Consider the following 19981-nt stretch of genomic DNA (forward strand, 5'->3'; position numbering starts at 1 on the left):
ATAATGATAATCAGCCATCTGTTTTTTTATGGGATGTGAGAGCTCCTGCTTATAAATCCTTCACCAGATTATGTTTCACAGCCCCTGAGAATCTAGAGTTACCTGAGGGTCCGCAGCATGTGTCCTGTTTGATTCTTCTCACTTATGCAGTCATCTGAAAACCAGATTCAAAACGGACCAGTCATAATAAGCAGGTCTTATTTCCCAGATTACAGACAAACTCTGAATTTTCTCTGGGATGAGACGTGATTATTTGATGCTCCAGTCCAAGATACTCTGAATCTTCTCAGGAGACATTGGCTCGAGACTTTGGAGAACTTGTCTGGTGGGCTTTCCTGAGCCCACCACAAAGGCCATTATCTTTACTTGCTCTGCCCTGGATCAGAGTCAAAAGCTAAATGTCTCTTTTCCTACAGGTCTTGAGCTACTTGTCTGGTGGCTCTGGACCACTCCAACCAGAGTCTCCCAGTTCTGCCACAGAGTTGGTTCCCAGTCCTGCCTCTGTGTGCTCGGCCACAGTTTTCACGCAGAACCTACTCCTATCTCTGTAGAGGTGACAGACATCCCCGTCCCACCTCTGCATCTGCCACCAGGAGCCCACACAGTGGCCTCAAGCCTATACGTCCTTGGTGCTCCAGGGACTATTCTATGAAAAAGGCACCTGAACTAATGTTCCCACAACCAGGTACCAGTCTATACAGTGTCTAAACTATGCCCAAATCAGCATGGTTGTTTGATCATGTTTTTGAAGTGCACTGATTAATATTGCTGATCTGATCCCTGGGACAATCATGCTGGTATTATTTGACCTAACTTTTTTTGTGAGGAAACAGAAATCAAGAGAAATATGAACGTGTCCGGAGCTGGCAATGAACACATACAGGCTAGAGCCAGGGTCTTCAGATCCTGGTTTGGGGCTCTGTTCACAGCACCCAGCTGCCCCTGTTCTACCTCCTTTTCTGCCAGTTAGTTTCAGATAAATGCTATCACCTGCCAGAGATGCCTTTTGCCCGAGTGGCCATATCCCATGAGAGATGGCAGGGCTGTGGCCCTCATCTGGGCATCCTCAATCCGGTGTGCTTCTCCTCAGTGCTCCTCACCAGTCCTGACTCCACCATGCTTCCAAGGTGGTGACTACAGAGCGGGACATCAGATTGAAAAGTCACTTGTCGATGGATATGGGCTGGTCTGAGCCTTGGTCCTTGGGAGGGACTGAAAGTCTTCCTGAGCCCTGGGGCCGGCTTACCTGTGCTGAATTTGCTGGCAAGGCTCTCTGCCAGCTGGCTCCCCTTGGCCAGCTGCTCACGGAAGCACTGCTCCATGCAGTGGTCAATTTTATTGCTGCTGAGGAGCTCCTCAAAGGTTTTCACTGTGTTCCTGACATGTTGAATGAGAAGGGAAGAGAAAGTTCTCCCCACTCTCATCTTCTGCCGCAGGTGGGTCAACTCTCGAGCCTGATCCTGGATCAAGGAATGGCATTTCCTAAAGAGGGGAAGAAACAGTAAGTGAGGAAAGAGGTGACTGACAGGTTGTGGTACTTCAGCAGAAGACACTTAGAGAATTTCACCCCCAAAACCCCTACACTGAATTAGCACGTGTTTAGGGACCTGAATGTGGCAAAGGGAATGAAGAAAGGAAAACAAAGCCTTCTTCTGTTTGAAAGCCTCCTTCTAAAAGTGTCTTTCCCCAGGCCTGTACTTCTGAAAATGGAATCAGCTTTTCTTCCCTAGTTCTGCTTTAAAATCTGTTCCCAATCCATCTCTTCAGTTTAATAAACCATTTCAGTACAGTAAAAAAAAGTCAGGCTTTAATTGGAAAGTCAAAAGGAAAACCATCATGTGAGAAGAGACCACTTGTTCTCTCACCAGGATGGACCTATCTATGTTTTTCCTATAAATAGCTAAGGCTCCATTGCTAGGACATCTTCAAGCTCCTTTAGTCTACCCACTGTATTCTACCATGTCTGTATGCTCTGGTGTAACTAATTAGTGCAGTGTTTTGCTTGTAGGGTTCAAAAGAGTGATCTGAAAAATGATCTCCAAGAAATGATCTGAACCAATTTAGTATCCCATAATATCCTGCCCAACACGACTACTATTTGTCATAGAGGAGAGAAGAGGAGGTTTTAGTTCATCTTGTTCCTGAGGGAGGCAACACAGCTGGACGGATGAAGCAGGAAGCAGCAGGCCTAGACTGTAGCCCCAGTATGCTCTATGCTCCCACTGCAAACTTGGAAAGTCACTTTACTACTTTGTGCCTCAGTTTCATCATCTGCAAATGAGGGCAAAAGGACTATTTCGCCTTTTTAGAAATATGGTCAGGATTGACTTTAAGTTAATTTTTATTTATTTTGAGAGAGATAGCAAGCAGGGAAGGACAGAGAGAAAGGGAGACAGAATCCCAAGCAGGCTCCACACCATCAGCGCAGAGCCCACTGTGAGGCTCAAACTAACAAACAGTGAGATCATGTTCCGAGCTGAAATCAAGAGTCGGATGTTTAACTGACTGAGTCACCAAGGCGCCCCAAACTTTATTTTAAATGTTGGGATGAGGACAGCAATCCCAGTAAAGCATTTAACTTATCAAAGACATATTATCATTACTTTGGTAATGGTGAGTTTATCAGACCAACCTGACGTCCCCTCGGTTTCCGCAGGTGTGCCAGAGCAGAATCAATGGCTTCTGATTTCACCAGTTTCTCTTGGAGACCTTGGCAGTGTAATCTGTATTGTGCTAACAGGGAGCATGGGTGCTAGTTATTTCCTGAGGAGGTGAAATTTTCCTGAAGCCCAGAGTCACTGGTTTAGAACATTAATCCAGGCATTGGAAAGAGCCAGGATGGCGATCAGGACAGGTCACCCCCAGGAAGCATCAAACTCTATTTGAACCTTTTAAATGATGCTATACTTTATTCATATTTCTGACCAACATTTCTCACATCATTAGGCAGATGCTGGTTCCTAGACTAAGAGCTCTTTCAGAGCCTGGAGTATTTTGGTCATCTTATGGACACAGCCAAACACAAAGGAGGCTCTCAGTAAACATTTTTCCAATTCTGGAAAAGAGAAGTTCTTACAAACCTCCACTCATCTCTCACTGTGTTCCTGTCCTAAATGTCCTCTCAGGGATCGTATGCATTTTCCACTGATGCAAAAAACCCTTGCCCCTAAGAAAGATCCTGTCCTCACTTGGGGAGCTCTGTGAAATATAAATGCCCTCAGACTTGCAGAATATTGTCAGTCCTGGGTCCCTAACCTTTCCTAGTTAGCTTCTCTACTCTATGAACTAAGATTAATGCTCGAGAACCTCTTCCTTGGAAAACAAACGTGAGGAAGCCTTTACTGAAATTAAATGGGCATTACCGAATCTTCCTTCATTGGGACTTCCTCACTATACTAAACCTTTTACGTTGTTTGTTCAAGAATGTAACAATCAGTTTTGGGAGCCCTTACTCAAGAAATGAAGGAAAAAATAGACCTATAGCCTATTATAGTTTACAATTGCATCCAAAGGCCAGGGCATACCCAAATTGTTTAAAGGGCATAGCTGCATCTGCTAAAATTATGGAATTCTCCTTGAAACTTGTTCAGGAAATGAAATAAATCTATAGGTTCCTCATGCTGTAGAAAGTTTGCCAAACACTGAGCATACATACCATTTCTCAGCTAGTAGACAACATCTTGGGAGATCCTCCTCCTGTCTCCTGAGTGTTCTTTCCTGCGTCTCCTCAAATCTTGCTACCTTCCTACCCTTATCAAACAAAGGAGAGACTCATAACTGTTGAATTGGTCTCCTCAAATCAAACTCCTAGATTAGATTTACAAGAAACCCTATTGGCCTGTCTGGATTTAGTACTCTATGCCAAAAACTCTGAAGGAAAATATCAAGACAAATATGCTGTCACTACGCAACATGAATTACTAGAAAGAGGAGCCCTTCCTTTATTTAATTCAGCCCTACCTGCAGAATTGTTTGGCTCTCACTGGAGCCTGTGAATTGACAAAAGAAAAAACTGCAAATATTTACACAAATAGCAGGTATATCTTCAGAGTAGTTCATTACTGTGGTATGCTCTGGAAACAAAAACTTTTTTTTTCCTCCCAAGTAGTCTCTACACCCAGTGTGGGGCTCACACTCACAACCCTGAGATCAAGAGTCACGTGTTCCACCGACTGAGCCAGACAGGTGCCCCCCAAAACAAATGGCTGACTTTCATGCTAAGGTTCCTACTCAAGAGATTCCTAAGGTACCAGAACTTTAAATAAACGCCATAAAATGGCCAAGGGACAGATACTAAACCTTTTGGTAAAGCCATTCTCCTGAATTTCCATAACCTATACTCCACTGTAGATCCATATCAGATTACTTAAGACAACTGTGTAATAGACAAAAAATGGTATCTGATGCTGAAAACCAAAAGTGGCACCAAGAAGGATACAGATTTATCATAAAAAGAGGATTTGGGGAGGGTACACATGACTGGCTGGTGCCTCCTGAATCCCTCCATCACCACTCTTGCAAGTGCTTCATGTGACTACCCACCATGGAATTGACCAAATGTCTTGAATTCTGAAAAAATATTAGTGGGGTGATTGTTCTAAATTCGCACGATGGGTTTATATTCAATGATTAACCTGTCAATCATATAACCTGGGAGAAACCATTTAACCTAATTCCAGGGGCTGCTCCCCCACTGTCTGGACCATTTGAACATTTTCATTTGATACTTTTTCAAAATTCTCCTTCTGTGGGCTATCACTATGTACTTGTAATGGTATATCTATTTTCTAGATGGGTAGAAGGATTCCCATGTTGGCAAGCTGATGATCACCACAGTCGCAAGGAAATTATTAGAAAATCCTTTTCCACTGTGGGGAATCTCAGATGAAATTTCAAGTGATAAAGGACTCAGTTTACCTGGATAGGTTATAAAACAACTAAACAAGGTTATTCAAACGTTATGACACTATCATTGTCTCTATCACCCTCAGTCTTTAGGGAAGGTTCAATGTACCAATGATATCCTAAGAGTAAAACTGGCAAAATTGACTGAAACCACAGGAACACCTTAGCCTAAAGTGTTACCCTTAGGCCTTATGACAGTGAGATCAACACCTTTTGGGAAACATAAATTAACACCTTATGAATCCATGCCTTTAATGATAAAGCCCCATGCACATCCTGCCCTTGTAAATTCTAATATGACTTTAAAGTACTGATACAATATTCAAAAACTTAAATTCAACAGGTCAAGGATGTTTTTAGAGACCTTCTGTGCCTGGTGAAAACTTTATACTTCATACACTGGAACCTGGAGACTGGGTATTCTGAAACAGATATAAATGAAAAACAACACTTGAACCTCTATGAAAAGGGCTCTACCAGGTTCTGTTTTTTCATACACTAGTTAAATTACTGGGTATTAAACCTTGGGTCCATGTCTCTCAATCCAAGAGAAACCCCCTCCCCCTCAACTCTTGGACTTGTCAACCTACGGCTAACTTAACATTAAGGATTTCCAGGAAAAAAAAATTTCCCTTGAAGCAGACAAGGCAAAGAACACAGAACAAGATTCTGTTAGATCCCCTATCTTTTTCCAGGACTCATTTTTATAACAATTACTGTGATATTACTGCTTTACAAATTAATACAGAACATTCACACCCATGTTCCTTTTTCTGTTAGGGATTTTCTCTACCCACTAAGGCCTACCATTCAATGCATACCTTCCTTTACTAATCAAAATGATTGTCGGTTATGTAGACACTTAAATGCTCAGGAAGACTCTCAGTGTTAGAACCAGCTCCTATACATACTTGGATGACCGGAAAATGGCTTTACAAAAAGGTTTGGTATCCATGCCTTGGCCATTCAATTAATACTTACAGCCAGTTAATCTGGTACTGGGAGGAACTTTGGAAGCCAAAGGATGGCCCATAATCATTGCAAACTTCATTGTTGGCAATCTGTCTATGCACAGCAAGCCTTCATGGTACTGGACGTAATTTAGGGCATGTTCTAGACTCACTCTATAATCACACACTTTGGTTTGACTCAGACAATGGAGATTAGACTTCCATATACAACAGTACAGATTTTAAAATAGATAATGACTGTGATATTTTTGTCATGCTATTAGGAAAATTACTGAATCCAAACCTAGCTTATTCTGCAAAACAAGCGAAAATTACCTTGGGCCACTTCTTGCACATGCCTCTGAAAATCACAGATGAAATTCAAGCTGTTCCCCCAAATTGGCATGAGGTGGTCACTTTTAACCAATCCTCAATCATTAGGAAAACTCTAATGATGTAACCAATCATTGGAAATAATAAATAACCTATGCATTCTCACTATATAAGGTGTCTTATAACAATATACCTTTGAGCCTCATTCCACTGTTGGTTTGAGAGCTCCCAGTGGCAAACTACTTTTATGTGCACAATAAACTCTAACTAATATTTTAGTGATCTAGTGGTTTCAATCTTGCTATTTCTAGATTTTTGACATTCAACTCCCTCTAACTTTCTCATTTATACCAACTTTGGCTACCCAGGTTCCCTCATCACCTCTCATTACTCTCTTTTTCTAACCAAGAAGATGCTCCTCCCATCTGTTCTTTCATCTCTGAGACCTCAGGATATAATATTGACATAGTGTTCTCTTGCAAAAAACACACACGTGGGGAGGCCTGGGTGGCTCAGTTGGTTAAGCATCTGACTCTTGGTTTTGGCTCAGGTCATCATCTCACAGTTCATGAGTTCAAGCCCGCATCAGGCTCTGCGCTGACAGCACGGAGCTTGCTTGGGATTCTCTCTCTCCCTCTCTTTATGCCCCTCCTCTCTCTCTCTCTTTCTCAAAATAAATAAATAAGCTTAAAAAAAAAAACCACACACACACACATGTGCACACACACATACACAGATACAGACGTGCACAAGGGGCTAAGACTTGGTCCTGATTGCAATTACTAAGTTAATAAACCCTTTAACATCCCAGTTCAAGATGTGGACAATACTAGTGCAGGAAAAGGCCTCATCTTATTTTATAGATGAAGACATTGAGACTCACAGAGTGTAAGAAGTGTATCTGATATATGCTGATAATATCTCAGTAAAGTTGGAGTGGGGAGAAATACACCTGAGCTTCCATCATTAGTTGGTGGAAGGATCATTATTACAAATTTTGGTTCCAAACTCTCACTCTAGTGTTCTTTATCAGTACCATGCATCCCCTTGCTCTGAGTTTTAGGGGTCTCTGAGATAAACAAGGCTATTCCACTTTTAAGGCAAGGCCTTTTTTCTGGAATACACTTATTATTCTGGATTCTATAGGTTTATTATTTATTCCCATCCAGTTTCTCAATAATAAATAATACTTATTACAATGACAAAATTTATTTAGGTAATTTTTAAAAAATATGGTTATTCGAAAAGATCAGTAAACTCAATGAGCCTCTAGGCAGGCTAGAGAAAAGGAAAAAGAGAGAGAAGATCACAAATTACTAATACCAGAAATAAAAGAGAGGATCACTCTAGAGCTGATGCACACTGAAAGGATAATTAAGAAATGCTATGAACAACTCTATGGCCACAAATTTGATAACCTAGATGAAATGGTCCAATTCCTTGAAAAGCACAATCTGCCAAAGTTCACACAAGAATAAATAAACAATATGAATAGACCTATGTATATTAGACACATTGAATCAATAATTAATAACCTTCCAAAACAGAAAGCACTGGGCCCAGATGAGCTCACAGTGAATTCTACCAAACATGTAAGGAAACAATTATACCAATTCTCTACAGGCTTTCTATAGGAGATAGAACCAGAGGAGATATTTTCTAACTCATTGTATGAGGTTAACATTACCCTATTATCAAAACCAGACAATGACATTATAAGGAAAAAAAAAAAAAAAAAACACCTTACAGAACAATATCTCTCATGAACACTGGTACAAAAATCTCCAGCAAAACATTAGTAAATTGAATACAACAATGTATTTGATGAATTATGTAACACACCAAGTGAGATGTATTCCAGATGGAGAGCTGACTTCAACATCTGAAAATCAATTGCTGTAATTCAGGCTAATGAAGAAAAATCATATGATCATATTAATAGATGCAGAAAAAACATTTGACAAAATACAACACCCATTCATGATGAAATGAGAAAAAAAAAATTTGGCAAACTAAGAATAGAAGGAACAATTTCCTCAGCTTGATAAAGAATATTTACAAAAAACAAACAGCCAGCATCATACTTAGTGGTAAGAAAGTAGAAGCTTTTCCACTTGGATCAGAAATAAGGTTAGGGGTCCCCTCTCACCACTCCTTTTAAACATCATATTGGAAGTCCTAGATAATGCAATGAAACAAACAAAAGCAAATAAAAGGTTTACAGATTGGAAAGGAAGAAATAAAACTGTCTTTGTTTGCAAGTGACACAATTGTCGATGTAGAAAATCTGAAAGGATTGACAAAAAAAAACCTCTTGGAACTAGAAAGTGATTAAAATCAGGTTGCAGAATACAAGGTTAATATACAAAAATCAGTTGCTTTCCTATATACCAGCAATTAACAAGTGGAGTTTGAAATTGAAAACAATACCATTTACCTTAGCACCCCCAAATGACATACTTTTGTAAAACTCTAACAGAATATGTACAAGATCTATATAAGGAAAATAACAAAGCTCTGATAAAAGGAAATCAAACAAGCACTAAATGAATGGAAAGATATTCCATGTTTATGGATAGGAAGACTCAACATTGTCAAGATGTCAGTTCTTCCCAACTTCATCCAAAGATTCAAATCAAAATCCCAGCAAGTTATTCTGTGGCTATTGACAAACCAATTCTAAGATTTACATGGAAAGGCAAAAGAAGCAGAACAGCCAACATAATATTGAAGAACAAAGTCAGAGGACTGACACCACGACTGCAAGACTTATGATCAAGGTACAAGTAATCCAGAAAGTGTGACATTGGTGAAAGAATAAACAAATCAGTGGAACAAAACAGCCCGGAAACAGACCGACAAAAATACAGTTGACTGATCTTTGACAAAGGAACAAAGGCAGAACAATGAAGAAAAGATAATCCTTCAACAAATGGTGCTAGACAATTGGACACCTACATGCAAAAAATTGAACCTAGACAGGACTTTACATTCTTTACAAAAATTAGCTCAAAATACATATAGGTCTAAATGTAAAACACAAAATATAAACCTCCTAGAAGATAACAAAGCAGAAAGTCTAACTGATCTTGAGTTTGGTGATGACTCTTTAAACACAAATATCAAAAGGCACAATCCATAAAATAAATAATTAATAATCTGGACTTGATTATAATTTAAAACTTTCACTCTGCAAAATGCATGGTCAAGAGAATAAGAAGACAAATCACAGACATGGATAAAATATTTGCAAACGACCTATCTGATAAAGGACTGTTGTCAAAATTATACAAAGAACTCCCCAAACTCAACAACAAGAAAATGAACAGTCCAATCAAATAATGGGCAAAAGACCCTAACAGACATCAAAGAAGATATGCAGATGGCAAATAAGTAAAAGAAAAATCCTCAGCATGTTATGTCATTATGGAATTGCAAATTAAAATAACAATGAGACACTACTACATGTTAGAATGGTAAAAATCTCGAGCATTGGTAACACCAAATACTAGTGAGGATGTGGAGCAGCAGATCCTCTCACTCACTGGTGACTGAGTATGCTACAGCCACTCTGGAAGATGGTTTTGTGGTTTCTTACAAAACTAAACATACCATTACCATATGATCCAGAAACTGTATCCTCACTATTTACTCAAATGAGTTGAAAACTTATGTCCACATAAAAATCTGCACACAATGCTTATAGCAGCTTTATTCATAATTGCCAAAACTTGGAAGCAACCAAGATATTTATCTTTTAGTAGGTGAATTTATAAATAAACTGGCACATCCAGAAAAAAATGTAGTATTATTAACACTAATGAGAAAGGAGCAATCAAACTATGAAAAGGCATGAAGGAACCAAAATTTGTATATTATTAAATGAAAGAAGCCAATTTGAAAAAGCTACATAGTGTATGCTTGCAACTCTATGACATTCTGGAAAAGGCAAAACTATGGAAACAGTAAAAAGATCAGTGGCTGCCAGGGATTAGGAAGGAGGAAGGAATGAATAGGCAGAGCACAGAGTATTTTTAGGGCAATGAACAGTCATTCTATATGTTTCTATAATGGTGAGTACACATCATTATACTTTTGTCAAAACCCGAAGAATGTACACCACCAAGAATGAACCCTAATGTAAACTACTACGACTCTCAGTGATAATGATGTGTCAATGTAGGTTCATGGATTGTAACAAATATACTACTTTGGTGCAGGATGTTGATAGTGGGGGTGGAGGTTATGCATGTGCAGGGACGGGGTATATATGGAAATTCTTTGTACTTTCCACTCAGTTTTGCTCTGAACTTAAAACTGCTCTAAAAATAAAGACTTTATGAAAATAATCATGAGAATATGATTTTTTAAATGTATTTCACAAAGTAGGTATAGGCTTTGTGAATTAAGAGTCCAAGATTTTAATATTATTTCTGCAAAAAAGGCTATTGTGCAACTTTGATCAAGCAACCATATCTTTGGGCCTGAATGTTCTCAGGTCTGAAATGAGGAAATGAGACTAAGTGACTCTAAGGTTATTTTAGCTCTAACATTCTTCTCTGGGTCAGGGAAATTTAAGTGGTACATATTGACAGTACCCAATGGAGCATGAAGCTGAATTTTATCACCTTTAAATCTGTGCTCCAACCACTAAGCAAGTTAGTTATGATGTAGTATGTCAGTAACTGGTGTTCACAGGTAAATGTATAATGCATTAACTCCGTATCATTTTAATGCCTTTGAAAAGCTATAAACATACAGCCATTAAAAACGCTGACAAGTCAAGCCAACCAGCCATTATTTGACAATTTTGTAAGCTTATTTTAAGAATTGAACTTATCGGGGCGCCTGGGTGGCTTAGTCGGTTAAGTGGCCGACTTCGGCTCAGGTCATGATCTCATGGTCAGTGAATTCAAGCCCCGCGTCGGGCTCTGTGCTGACAGCTCGGAGCCTGGAGCCTGTTTCAGATTCTGTGTCTCCCTCTCGCTGAACCTCCCCTGTTCATGCTCTGTCTCTCTCTGTCTCAAAAATAAATAAAACGTTAAAAAAAATTAAAAAAAAAAAAAAAGAATTGAACTTATCAAAATTGCCAGACCAGAAACCAGGGACAATCTGATTGTCCTGAAATCTCCTGACAGAACAGGAGATTCTTAGGTGTCCCTGTCAATGCAGAAAAGAGACGCTACTCACATGACTGGAAGAATTCCATGAAATCCCAAACATCCTTGAAGGTGATATATTTGGTGAATACATGCATTGTTATTTAGAATAAAACCAAATTTCTCTGAATAATATAAAGTAATTGATACTTAAAGCCATATAGGTTTTTCTGTAAAGACTTTTCAGGAAGGTCTTAAGAGACAGCCCTATAATTAAGCTACAGAGTCTGGATGCAGACCTGAAAGCTGCCGTGAGGGCAATGATTTAATTCTGACGGTGGAGTGTCTAAACAAAGAGTCTCTTACCTGCTGTGGGACACAGCGGAGGACCCTGTCTCCTCTGGCTGAGTCTGCTGCTCACCCACTCTCCTCTCAGCAGGTCCCTTCTCTAGGGGCTGCTGCATTCCAGCTTTCAGTTGCAGCATTTTCTCATGAAGAATCCTCTTACTGCCTCCTTTAAAAGGAAAGATGGAAGAGAAATGTGTCTGGGTCTCCACAATGGCCAGGCTTTCTTCCAAAGTTGCCTAGAGTAATCAAAACAAAATGATAGTTTATAGAGCTGGATCATTAAAGAGGATCCCATATAAGCACAGAGAAAGGGAGTGGGGAACCTGCCAGGAGGTAAATAATGAAACCTATGATGTGCTCCTGTGAAGAGTTCCCCCTCAGCCATGAGGACCTTGGTGACCATGGGTTGGAGGAAAGATACAGCAAGTAGGGGGAGACGGTGCCATGAGGGAGAAGAGCAGGACCCAGAGGTATTTTAGAAAAGCAAACAAACCTGGGGCACCTGGGTGGCTCAGTTGTTTGAGCATCTGACTTCAGCTCAGGTCATGATCTCATAGCTCCTGAGTTCGAGCCCCATGTCAGGCTCTGTGCTGGCACCTCGGAGCCTGGAGCTGCTTCAGATTCTGTGTCTCTCTCTCTCTCTCTGCCCCTGACCCACTTGCATTCTGTCTCTGTCTCTCTCCAAAATAAATAAACATTAAAAAAAATTTTTTTTTTAAAAGCAAACCAACCAACCAACAAGCAAATAATGAAATAAACAAATGAAATCAAATGGTCTTTTTAAAAAAAAAATTTTTTTTTTTTTTTACATTTTATTTATTTTTGAGAAACAGAGTGAGACAAAGCGTGAGCAGGGGAGGGGCAGAGAGGGAAGGAGACACAGAATCTGAAGCAGGCTCCAGGCTCTGAGCAAGCAGTCAGCACAGAGCCCGACGCGGGGCTTGAACCCACAAACTGTGAGATCATGACCTAAGCCGAAGTCGCATGCTCAACCAACTGAGCCACCCAGGAGCCCGAAAAGGGCTTTAAACGGGAGTAAGAGTTGAGTATTTTTGATTCTTACAGTTGAGATAAAGTTTCCTGGGAGTGTTCCTTTAGAAATCAGAAGGCCTTTTTGTCACCCACAAGTTTTGAGAGTTATGAAGGCAGAAACAAAGTTTGAAATGCCAGAGCTCAAATCCGGTCACTGAGATATCAACAATAGTGCCATGGGAAGGACTCTCGGTTCCAGTCTCAAATTGTAATCAGAGAATCAGAATGTGTTGGTAGTCACAGAACCTGAGAAAGCCCTGTCTTCTAAAGGCCTGCCATACTCAACACAAAACTGCTTGTTTCTCCCTGGATGTCTCTATCAATGGAGACCACCTCTCTCACCAACCAGTTTTAATATCTGGGTACTCTTTTACTGATACTACCAATTTTTTTTAAAGTAATCTCTACACCCAACATGGAGCTCAAACTCACAACCCCAAGATCAAGGGTAGCACGCTCCACCAACTGAGCCAGTCAGGCATCCCAGCCAGTCAATTTATAAAGAAAAATCTAAGCATGTTCTCTTTGTTCAATCTTGCTTTTGCACAGAAAACCTCAAACAACAATCTTTTTTTCAACACCCTTATTTTCTTTAAAAAAAAAAAAAAAATTTAATGTTTATTTATTTTTGAGACAGAGAGAGACACAGCATGAATGGGGGAGGGTCAGAGAGAGAGGGAGACACAGAATCGGAAGCAGGCTCCAGGCTCTGAGGTGTCAGCACAGAGCCCGACGTGGGGCTCGAACTCACGGACCGTGAGATCATGACCTGAGCCGAAGTCGGACGCTCAATCGACTGAGCCACCCAGGCGCCCCAACACCCTTATTTTCTTGAAGATAGTTTCAATAAAAACAATTCTGTGGCTCTTCATGCATGAATTTTTAAGAGCCTCTAGTGATTTTTACTGTTCCTCTTTGGGAACTGTCGAAATTTTACCCCCTAGATCCTTTCAAGGGAATAGTGACCAAAAACTAAGTATAACTAATAAATTTAGAATAATGATGTCTTACTTTTTAACCCCATAAAAATTAATATATCTTAGTGCAATGTTAAATTTCTTTCACTTGCAGTAGGAGAACATGTGGGGGTTTTATTTAACAGGAAGTAATTAAAAAAGATTTTTTTTAATGTTTATTTATTTTTGAGACAGAGAGAGACAGAGTGTAAGTAGGGGAGAGACAGAGAAAGGGAGACACAGAATCTGAAGCAGACTCTAGGCCCTGAGCTGTCAGCATGGAGCCGGATGTGGGGCTCAAACTTAGGAACTGTGAGATCATGACCTGAGCCAAAGTTGGACGCTTAACCAACTGAGCCACCCAGGCACACCTAACAGGAAGTAATTTTAAACTTCCAAACTCCCAACTTCACTTAACTTATAGATGACTGTTTTTGCATTGCTTTAAAAAAATCTCTATTAACATTATACTCTGCTATGTCTGTTTTTCATTCTGGCTCTATAAGTTACTTTCTACTTCGTCAAAGTCCTCAAAACACTTTATCTCCTTGAATATGGACACTTAATGTGGTGTTCATTTATAAATCTAATAGATTTATTTATTCTTTCACTCATCTTTGACAGTTGCCTGGGATGCCAAAAAGCCATTGAAAATGGTCTGTGGCAGAGCCCAGTAAAATCTAGCTGATGGAATGGAGGGAATGGGTGGCAAGTGCAAGCAACAGTTTGGTCACCGCAGCTGAGACTGTCAAGAGAATCACAAATATAAAAGGTCACCTGACCTTGTTTTCCACTTCCTTCTAAGGCCTCCATTATTCTCTTTCTTTTCTTTTCTTTACTTTTCTTTTCTTTTTTTCCTTTTTTTCTTTCTTTCTTTCTTTCTTTCTTTCTTTCTTTCTTTCTTTCTTTCCTTCCTTCCTTCTTCCTTTCTTTCTTTCCTTCTTTCTTTTCTTTTCTTTCTTTCCCTTTCTTTCTTTCCCTTTCTTTCTTTCTTTCTTTCTTTCTTTCTTTCTTTCTTTCTTTCTTTCTCTAGGCCTCTGTTTCAATGGTGTGCTGGTAAGTGTTTAATGACAAGTACTCCAAGCGATAAAATCCTGATTTGTAGCATTTGGCTATGTCTGTGGAGTAAATACTATCACCATGGCCAATTTTAAGCTACCAATAAGACATCACTGAATATAGAGTTGGGATATGATATAGTATTTATATATGATATAATCTTTCCACCATATAAATATGATAGATATACCACTTCATATCATAACTATTAGGATAGTTACTATTTTTAAAAAACCCAGAATAACAAAATAACAAGTGTTGTCAAGAAAGTGGAGAAATTAGAACACTTGTGCACTTTGGGGAATGTAAAAAGGTGCAGCCCCTCTGGAAAACTGTATGGCAGTTCCTCAAAAAATTAAAAATAAAATTACCATATAATCCAGAAATTCTACTTCTGGATGTATACCCAAAAGAACTGAAAGGAGATATTTGTATGCCCATGTTCATAGCAACATTATTTACTGAAACCAAAAGGTGGAAACAACCCAAGTGTCTATCAACAGAGGACTGGATAAACAAAATGTGGTATATACATACAATGGAATATCATTCAGCCTTAAAAAGGAAGAAAATTCTAACACATGTTACAACATGGAGGAACCCTGAAGACAATATGCTGAGTGATATAAGCCAGTCATGAAAGGATAAATGCCATATGATCCCACTTACATGGGAACGTAGAATATTCAAATTCATAGAGAAAGAATTTATTTTTATTTTTTGAAATTAAAATTTTTTATTTATTGAAATTAAAAATAGAACTACCCAGCAATACAACTATGACCCAGCAATTGCACTACTAGGTATTTATCCAAGGGATACAAGTGTGATGTTTCTAAGGGACACATGCACCCCCATGTTTACAGCAGCACTATCAACAATAGCCAAAGTATGGAAAGAGCCCAAATGTCCCTCGATGGATGAGTGGATAAAGATGTGGTATATATATACAATGGAATATTACTCGGCAATCAAAAAGAATGAAATCTGTCCATTGGCAACTATGTGGATGGAACTAGAGGGGATTAAGCGAAATTAGTCAGAGAAATACAAATATATGACTTCACTTGTATGAGGACTTTAAGAGACAAAACAGATGAACATAAGGGAAGGAAAGCAAAAATAATATAGACACAGGGAGGGGGACAAAACATAAGAGACTCTTAAATATGGAGAACAAACAGAGGGTTACTGGAGGGGGTATGGGAGGGGGGATGGGCTAAATGGGTAAGGGGCATTAAGGAATCTACTCTTGAAATCATTGTCGCACTATATTCTAACTAACTTGGATGTAAATTTAAAAATTAAATTAAATTAAAAAAAAGAATGTTGTTTATTCGGCTGGGCAGGGGGAAATGGGGAGTCATTGTTTACTAGCGACAGAATTTAGGTTTGCTAAAAGAGGAAAAAAGTTCTATGGATGGATGGTGGTGATGGTAGCATAATAATGTGAACACACCTAATGCCACTGAACTGTACACTTTAAAATGATGAAGATGGTAAGTTTTTTTTTTTTTTTTTTTTTTAATTTTTTTTTTTTTCAACGTTTATTTATTTTGGGACAGAGAGAGACAGAGCATGAACGGGGGAGGGGCAGAGAGAGAGGGAGACACAGAATCGGAAACAGGCTCCAGGCTCTGAGCCATCAGCCCAGAGCCCGACGCGGGGCTCGAACTCACCACGGACCGCGAGATCGTGACCTGGCTGAAGTCGGACGCTTAACCGACTGCGCCACCCAGGCGCCCCGATGGTAAGTTTTTTTAAGATGGCAAATTTTATGTTAAATTAAAAAAATTAATTTAATTAATTTAATTAAAAAATATAATACACATAAAGAACGCCAAGAGCATAGATAATAGTAAAATGTTGTGAAATAATTAGGAAGTGATGTGTTCTGGATATTTATTACTTTGTTTTTGTTATAATTTATTTAATTGTAAGTTAAAACACTTCATTATTATTTTTTTTTAATTTTTTTTTAATGTTTATTTATTTTTGAGACAGAGAGAGACAGAGCATGAATGGGGGAGGGTCAGAGAGAGAGGGAGACACAGAATCAGAAGCAGGCTCCAGGCTCTGAGCCATCAGCCCAGAGCCCCACGCGGGGCTCGAACTCACGAACGTGAGATCGTGACCTGAGCTGAAGTCGGACGCTCAACCGACTGAGCCACCCAGGCGCCCCTATTTTTTTTAATGTTTATTTATATTTGAGAGAGAGACAGAGTGCAAGCGGGGGAGGGGCAGAGAGAGGGAGACACAGAATCTGAAGCAAGCTCCAGGCTCTGAGCTGTCAGCACAGAGCCTGATGTGGGGCTCAAAACTACAAACTGCAAGATCATGACCTGAGCTGAAGTTGGACACTTAACCAACTGAGCCACCCAGGTGTCCCTATACTTTAATTTTTAATGATGACAAAATCCTGTGAATGTAACAGCTACCTTGAGAGCTGGTGCTTGTTGGCTGCACCATACTACTGACAGATTCCCATCGAGGGTTTAAGAGCCTAATACTTGGGTTGCCTTGGTTACTGTTTCTATGGCTCTGCTGTCAGGCTTAGATAGGCTGGTAGCAAAACCTGTTGGTGTGACCATGGCCATCTCTACACATCCTTCAAAGGATTTGGAAGAATATGAAGAAAGGTCGTCTGGAAAGACTAATTTTGAAAGTTGTTATTGTTGCCCAATCCTCCCCCAACTCCTTGTAGGCTGTGTAATGATACTGCTGTATGGTGTTAGTTGGACTGTAAACTAGCACAACCACGTTGGAAAGCTTTTGGGGAGTTCATAAAGTTAAACATACACTTAACCCTATGATCCAGCAATAATAGTACTCCTATTTATTTCCCAAGAGAAATGAATGTATGCATCAAAAAAGATTCCAGAAAATGATTATTGCAGTATTATTCATACTAGGCAAAAACTAAAAACAACCCAAATGTCTACCAACAGGGGAACTGATAAACTTAAAAAAAATTTTTTTAGTGTTTTATTCATTTTTTTGAGAGTGAGAGAGACAGCACTAGCAGGGAAGGGGCAGAGACAGTGGGAGACACAGAACCCAAAGCAGGCCCCAGGTTCTGAGCTGTCAGCACAGAGCCCAAAGTAGGGCTTGAACTCACAAAGTATGAGATCATGACCTGAGCTTAACCGACTGAGTCACCCAGGCACCCCAGAACTGATAAACTTTTATATTCTCTGGATCACTACTCAGCAATACAAATGACCAAATGACAAATGCTCACAATAACATGGATAACATGGAAACAGTATGTTCAGCAAAAGATGCCTCTGCAAAAGGATGTTTTTAAATATCTAAAACATAGCTATTTTAGTGTTCCTGTGTGTTACTCATGTATGATTCCAGTTACAAGAAGTCCCAGAAAAGGCAGAACAGACAAAACTAAGTTGTAGTCATAGGAATCAGAAGAGTTGTAGCTTCTCTGGGGTATTTTGATTGGAAGCTTACATGAGGGAAACTTCTTGAGCTAATGTTCTATAAAGTTTGGTCTGGCTAATGGTTACAAGGGTGTATACATTTGTCGAGATTCATTAAACTGTACACTTTATATATGTGCGTTGTTTGTAAATTGTTTCACAATAACATATTGTTAGCATAAAAACAAGATTATGTATATTTTTTAAACTGTTGGAATTACATAAAAATAATTGTTCAGCGTTTAGTTTCATTCTGATACACATTATTTTACTTTTATGTGTTCTGTAAAATCTAAATGAAAGACTCTAATATAAATTAGAACTTCTGTACTTTCTAAACTATGCTAGTGTTAGAGCAGGCAGTTAAGTTAGGCTCTGACCTGGAAGCCAGCAAAGAGGAAGTCATGGTCAGCTAGGCCTGTCGCGCCTGGCGCCACTCCACGAGAAGCCAGATCAAACCAGACAGGCCCCAGATGGTGGGTGCCAGGATGGGAAACCTCTGACCAAATAAGGAAGAAAAGGTGAGAAACTCTGCTTCTAAGAAATCCCTGCCCCAACAATAGTCCATCCCCTAGTTAACAACTGTCAATAAAAAATAGAAACCCAACCCCTCTCCCTCCCTCCTTCTTTAGCTCACCTGCTCTCATATCTCATATCTTGAGAGTGCATTTTTCGCTTTAATAATCATTACCACTTGTGTTGCACATCTGCTGTGTTGCATGTCTGTTCTTAAATTCTTTCTCGAGACAAGACCAAGAACCTTCAGCGACACCTTTGGGACTGGCTGGGACAGGGCCCCAGGGCCCTGGGTCTCCCCAGTTCAGTGGGCAACACTAGGGCTTTACTAATACTAATTCCATTTACTCTCCTGCCTTTTGAGATTTTATCATTCATTATATTTCAAAATATGTTCAAATCACACAGTCATTATTTTTGCTTGGGACAGTTCTATTTATTTGATTTAATCACATATTTTACATATCCATTGTTTTTCATTCCTTCTTTCATTTTCCATGTTCCCTTGGGATCATTTCTGCCTGAAGAATGATCTTCTGAATTTCCTTTACTGAAGGTATTCTGCTTATCTGGAAAAGCCTTTATTTCACCTTCACTTTGCAAGATATTTTGCCAGGGATTAAATGCAGATTAAAAATTATAGTATTTTAGCCCTTTAATAATGAATATAACATGAGTTGTTTTCTTCCAGGTGTTTCTAGATTTTGTTTGCCTTTGATTTTCAGTAGTTTTACAATCACATGCCTGGATACAGTTCTCTTGTCTTTAATTTTGTTTGGAGTTGACAGAATTTCTTGTACATTTGGCTTGATAGTTCATCAGTTATTTTTTAATTGGCCATTACATTTTACAAAATTGATTTCAACCCAATTTCAATCTCCTTTAATGTGAAACTTCAAATACAGATACGTTAGCCCTTTAAAAACATGACTTACACTTTTTAAAAACTCTCCCCTCTGAAGCTCTGAAGTTCCTTTCCTTTTAGCTCTTTATACTTCAACTAGGTATTTTATACTTATTATTTCAATTACTAATATATTTCAACTGGGTCCAAACTGCTGTTAAAACTATGTTACTTTTTTTTTAAGTTTTTATTTATTTATTTTGAGAGAGAGAGAGAGAGAGACAGCAGATAAAGGGCAGAGACAGAAGGTGAGAGAGAATCCCAGGCAGGCTCCATATTCTTAGTGAGAAGCCCCATGCAGGGCCTGCTGTGGGGCTCAACTCCACAAACTGGGAGATCATGACCTGAGCCAAAATCAAGAGTTGGACACTTAACCAACTGAGCCACCCAGCTGCCCCAACCATATGTTGCTTTTTAAAATTAGTTATCACATATTTTTGTTCTA

The 19981-nt window shown here is 39.3% G+C and overlaps 1 protein-coding gene across 7 annotated transcripts in view; it reads right to left on the reverse strand.

The window, feature by feature from the left end:
* LOC123598610 (myomegalin) overlaps window positions 1-19981 on the reverse strand; it is a 50989-nt gene that overhangs the window by 8756 nt on the left and 22252 nt on the right. For 5 of the 7 annotated variants that reach the window (XM_045478963.1, XM_045478959.1, XM_045478957.1 and 2 more), the window contains exons 2-5: window positions 11654-11801; window positions 3656-3745; window positions 1247-1482; window positions 103-154 (exon numbers count right to left, since the gene is read on the reverse strand). In XM_045478963.1, coding sequence (XP_045334919.1) covers window positions 103-154; window positions 1247-1482; window positions 3656-3745; window positions 11654-11772 — 497 coding nt within the window. In that variant the 5' untranslated portion in view covers window positions 11773-11801. Of the gene's footprint in view, window positions 1-102; window positions 155-1246; window positions 1483-3655; window positions 3746-11653; window positions 11872-19981 lie in introns of all 7 variants that reach the window. The other 2 variants (XM_045478958.1, XM_045478961.1) reach the window with 2 other exon arrangements.

Source organism: Leopardus geoffroyi, chromosome C1 (assembly GCF_018350155.1).
Source record: "Leopardus geoffroyi isolate Oge1 chromosome C1, O.geoffroyi_Oge1_pat1.0, whole genome shotgun sequence".
In the NCBI taxonomy this organism is placed as follows: domain Eukaryota; kingdom Metazoa; phylum Chordata; class Mammalia; order Carnivora; family Felidae; genus Leopardus; species Leopardus geoffroyi.